Source organism: Microtus oregoni, unplaced genomic scaffold (genome assembly GCF_018167655.1).
Source record: "Microtus oregoni isolate MIOR12 unplaced genomic scaffold, Mior012 000017F_ref0000208, whole genome shotgun sequence".
Lineage (NCBI taxonomy): Eukaryota > Metazoa > Chordata > Mammalia > Rodentia > Cricetidae > Microtus > Microtus oregoni.
In genome coordinates, this window is record NW_024543076.1 from 27,269,059 (window position 1) to 27,274,222 (window position 5,164).

The 5,164-nt window shown below is 43.2% G+C and overlaps 2 protein-coding genes across 2 annotated transcripts; both read left to right on the plus strand.

Moving 5' to 3' along the window:
* The first annotated feature begins 217 nt into the window (after positions 1-217).
* On the plus strand, positions 218-832 carry LOC121458440 (peroxiredoxin-1-like). The gene has a single exon (XM_041667745.1). It carries the CDS (start codon positions 281-283, stop codon positions 581-583), a length of 303 nt encoding a protein of 100 aa, XP_041523679.1. The 5' UTR covers positions 218-280; the 3' UTR covers positions 584-832.
* Positions 833-2,641: 1,809 nt separating this feature from the next.
* On the plus strand, positions 2,642-3,658 carry LOC121458311 (non-histone chromosomal protein HMG-17-like). Its single transcript, XM_041667512.1, has 2 exons — positions 2,642-2,652; positions 3,234-3,658. The coding sequence occupies exons 1-2, from the start codon at positions 2,642-2,644 to the stop codon at positions 3,553-3,555; spliced, it is 333 nt and encodes a 110-aa protein (XP_041523446.1). The 3' UTR covers positions 3,556-3,658.
* The last annotated feature ends 1,506 nt before the right edge of the window (positions 3,659-5,164 follow it).

Here is a 5,164-nt window from a genome sequence, read left to right on the forward strand (position 1 = left end):
TGGAATCAGGATACATGGTATGAAATCTATAGAGAATCAATAAAATTAAAAAACAAAGAACTCTGGGTGTGGCAGCACTTGCTTGCAATTCCAGCTCGGCTGGCCTTCAGAGCTTAATTGGTGAGCTTCAGGCCAAAGAGAGCCTGTCTTAAAGCTGAGTGCTGTGCTGTAGGCTGATGCCTGAGGTTCTTCCAGCCCCGACACACAGATGTGTGTGGATTCTCACTTCTGTCATCTGGCATGGGTTAATACACCCAGGAAACAAGGAGGATTGGGACCTATGAACATTCCTTTGGTATCAGATCCCAAGCGCAGTATTGCTCAGGATTATGGAGTCTTAAAGGCTGATGAAGGTATCTCTTTCAGGGGCCTCTTTATTATTGATGATAAAGGTATCCTTCGACAGATCACTGTAAATGATCTTCCTGTTGGCCGCTCTGTGGACGAGACTCTGAGACTAGTTCAGGCCTTCCAGTTCACTGACAAACATGGTGAAGTGTGCCCAGCCGGCTGGAAACCTGGCAGTGATACCATCAAGCCTGATGTCCAAAAGAGCAAAGAATATTTCTCTAAGCAGAAGTGAGCACTGGACCATTTTTCTGACAGGCTCCATTGGGCAGCCAGAAGAAAATCTCTTGTACTCTATTCATGCTTAAAAACAAAACTTGTTGTCATCCAAGACATGCCTTTCCTACAGTGCTGGGGGGTGGGGGTTGGCCTTTCTTCCACTGTTGGGAATGGCCTGAGCTGTGTTGTGGGTAGACTATATGATACACCTGTTGCAGAAATCAGCCTGTTCTTTTTGTAGTATCTATTAAACTTGAAAATGTGAGGAAAAAAAAGAAATATGAAAAGAAAAATACCCAATAAATTGCACTCAATTACTCATAGAAGTGATGTAGGTGGGTCTTCTATCTATCTGTTGCTTTCATTGGTTAATTAATAAAGAAAACTGCTTGACCTGATAGGTCAGAACATAGGTAGGTGGAGAAGACAGAACAGAATGCTGGGAGGAAGAAGGCAGTGAGGCAGTCACCATAGCTCTCTTCACTGAGATGGACACAGGTTAAGATCTTTCCTGGTAAACCACCACCTCGTGGTGTTACACAGATTACAAAATATGGGTTAAAGCAAGATGCGAGAATTAGCCGATAAGAGACTGAAACTAATAAGCCAGGCAGTGTATAAATGAATACAGTTTCCGTGTAATTATTTTGAGTAAAGCTAGCCTGTGGCCGGGAGCCGGGCGGCGGGAAGCTGCCCGCAGCTCCTTCTACATAGAAGAAGTCAGCCAGTTGCTGTCAGCTTGGGATTCTGGGATGGAGAATTGGGGCCACTAAAGGAATCACTGCTCACTTCAATTTTTTGAGCAATGCCAACCCTATTAAGGGAACATAATGCTCACTTAATACCTCATGTTCACTTTATTATATCCCACAACTAATTGTGCAAAACAGCATTCTGATTTCACCATTAATTCTGTGAAATTCAGGAAATCTCTCTTTAGATATAATAAGCTAAGACAGTTAAATACTGTCACTTCCCTTCTGTTAAGGAACAGGATATTTTCCAATCCATTCTTGTTTCAGTCTCCCAAGGAGAACTCAAAACTTGCCAGATTCAAATATCGTTAGAACTGAAACAATGAGAAACCCCAAGGCAGGCCATTTCATAGTTCCCCCAGGGCCATTCACCTTCAGTACAGCTATTTAAAGCTAAAGAGAAAAACCAAGTCCAAAGATAGCACAAGGACGTGAAGCCATCTACTTTCTGTAACTCGGTTGGTGACAGATTCACTGCCTCTTTGTCCAATTCTACCACAGCTTGACCCTTCTCCAGTGGGGCCTGGTGATTAGTAAAACCCTAACTGTGTTTCCTCCCACCCTCGCAGCTGGTAGGACCAGTGATAGCTCCCACAAAGGGACACTGGACTGGGTTCTAAGGGCAGAAAGGAAGTAATATGTCGTTGTTGGACCTTGCTTTCTTCCTGCACAGTGGGACAACAGCCAGTCCAGCCCACTGACCGTTCCCAGGGTGCACCGTGATGGTGGCTCAGCTCGTAACCGAGAAGTTATTCTGAAGCCCTAATCTTTGATCCAAGATTTTCCCATCTGCCTCATAGATCATGGGCTTGTTCAATTCATGAGCCAATGAGCTGGGTTCCCCTTCCTACTGATGGAAGGTTGATGTAAGAGCTCAGGAACTCAAAATATGTTTGAGGTCATGGAAAGTTACGACTTTCCAGGGTAGTCCTTTAGTTCTTTCCCATGTTAACTAGGAGCTAAGGCTACCCTGATGGTGTCTGGCTCAAGGGCTGTGATAGAATCTAATCAAATAGGGACGTGCTGGAGAGGGAAGAGGAGTAATGGGCAATGTGATTAGCATTGATTTACAAACTTATTTTTATGTCATTTAAAAATAATTTAGTAACCCCAAAAAGATAGAGTGAAATTATCTGGCTCCCTAAATTATGGAAAGTTGTTTGTTGTTTCTCCCATTAATGTTGGCTCTTTGGAAGAACTGAGATGAGGGGGTGAGGACAGCATCACACAGCAGATGGCTTTGAACTCGTCAACCATGAGTATCCAAAGCCTTCAGGGACTCTGGCCAGGGTGACTGCCAGGTGCACATTGATTACGCAATGTGCCGACAGTGCCTTGCAGGAAACGTGCCAAACTCTTGTGCCTCTTTGATGTAGTTGGTTTGTTTTTAACTCTTTGGGGGTCCATCACCTGGCTGCCAAATAAATACATAGGAACTTATTCTTACTTATGAATGCCTGACCTTAGCTTGGCTTGTTTCTAGCCAGGTTTCCAACCTGAATAATCCTGTTTCTCTTTAACTACATTTTGCCTCTAGGCTTTTTACCATTGTTTGTCCTGTATGTCTTTCCTTCTTACTCCACGGCGGTTGTGTGGATGGGTGGCTGGCCCTGGGCATCCTCCTCACCACCTTTTCTCACTTCTCCATCCTTTCCTAGGTTTCTCCTCCTATTTACTCTCTCTGTCCACTAGCCCCACCTATTTCTCTCTCCTGCCTCCCTATTGGCTCACTGTTCAGTTCTTTGTTAGAGCAATCAGGTGTTTTAGACAGGCAGAGTAACACAGCTTCACAGAGTTAAAGGAATGCAGCATAGAAGAATGCAGCACATCTTTGCGTCCTTAAACAAATGTTCTACAACAAAAGCAAATGTAACACGTCCTAAACTAATATCCCATAAAACCTTGGTGTAGAGTTTACTTAAGATTTCATAGGGGAAGAAGCAGCAAGAAGGACTCCCGGCCGGACCCAAGCAAGCCGCGCACCTGCTGCAGCCCCATAAAGGCTGAAGGGAATACTAAAGGAGATAAAGCCAAGGTGAAGGACGAGCCACAGAGAAGATCCGAAAAGCCAGAGCCCAATCCTAAAATGGCCCCTGCAAGCAAGGGAGAGAAGGTACCCAAGGCTGAAGAAGGGGAAGGCGACGCTGGTAAGGATGCCAATAATCCTGTAGAGAATGGAGACACCAAAACAGAGCAGGTACAAAAAGCTGAAGGTGCTGGAGACGCCAGGTGAAATGTGTGCGTTTTTGATAACTGTGTACTTCTGGTGACTGTACAGTTTGAAATACTATTTTTTTATCAAGATTTATAAAAATGCAGAATTTTGTTTTACTTTTTTTTTTAAAGCTATGTTGTTAGCACACAGAACACTTCATTGTTTTGGGTAGGGAGGAACATATGTCACTAGCAGTGTCTCCCAAGCTGGATGAATGATGGTTCATGATGGAAAACATCTTTCCCTGATAATTTTGAAAGACTCCTCGTGGCTCCCAGGAGAGACATCCTGGGGACATGTTGTCATATGTGGCCACCATGGCACAACATGCCTTGTGTGGGAAAACTCAGTTCATTTTTATATCCTCCTCCCCCCTGTACCATCAACATAGACTTAACTCCCTTAAGACCAGAGACCTGTTGGAACCTGACCCCCAAAATTGGTTTTGCCAGTCTGTTGGGCAATCCGGACTTTGTAGTGATATCATTGAGTGTCCTCAAAAGCGCCGCGGTTCCTTTTATAGAAGATTGTGGGTCTGCAGATTGATAATTCTGCCATTTTCATTTCATTTGCTGAAAGTCAGGGTCGGCTTGTGAAAAGTTGGGAAACAACATCCTCAGTGTGAAATGTCAGCCCTCACTCTGAGCTCCTCCCCCTTTTCAGGTCTGGCTTTGGTAGCCCATACAAGAAGTGAGTTTGGAAGTTCTCCTGTATTGTTGATGATTGTCTGCCCATGTCCTGCCTGGAAAACCATGATGGTTTATGGAAAGTGTCTTTAATAAAGCTGGATACAGTTTGGCTTGGGGAAAAAAAAAAGATTTCATAGGATAGACTTGGAAAAGTGACTTTCTGTAGCCTTCTAGGTTCAATTTTAAAATGCTCTATTTTGAGATACAAAAGGTTTGACAATACTTACACATATACATATGAATATTATTCAGTGGTTATAAAACAAAACGAAATTCTGTTGTTTGGAACAAGTGAAAGCCTGGGAAGCAATATAAATATTATTATCTGGAAATAGTACGATCACTCATCCAGCAAATATTAACAGACAGTAAAAGAGACTATCTGAGGTAATGAGTATAGCAAAATAATACAAAAGGCATGAGAAAAAAATCAGTGTTGCTTCTCATAATGACAAGAACCATTTCTTAAAAAAAACTATTAAAAATAATATGTCACTCAACGAGCAACAAAACTCTTAAATATCTGAGATTTCACTTATCAAAACTATACACAAACGTTATGGAATGTAGCAATATCCTGTTTGTGTTTTAACAAATAAAGCTTGCCTGAAGATCAGAGTGCAGAGTTAGCCACTAGTGGCTAGGCAGTGGTGGCATACACCTTTAATTTCAGGACTCGGACAACAGATGAATCTCTGTTAATTCAAGGCCACTCTGAGCTACATGAAATTGATCCAGTCTAAAAGAGAAACAGATCTCACACAAAGGCAATTCCAGCCCTTGGGAGGTGGAGACAGGAGTGAGATGGCTGGGTGGAGAGAGGACTATAAGGCAGGAGGAGACAGGAACTCAGTGTAGTCTGAGGAGGCAGCCTGAGAACAGGATCGCCCCTTTGGTCTGAGCATTGGTAGATGATGGAGGAAGGTCATTGACTAATA

Bases quoted from the DNA above. Each gene is read 5' to 3' on its own strand.
- LOC121458440 (XM_041667745.1), top strand. From the start codon at position 281: ATGAACATTCCTTTGGTATCAGATCCCAAGCGCAGTATTGCTCAGGAT.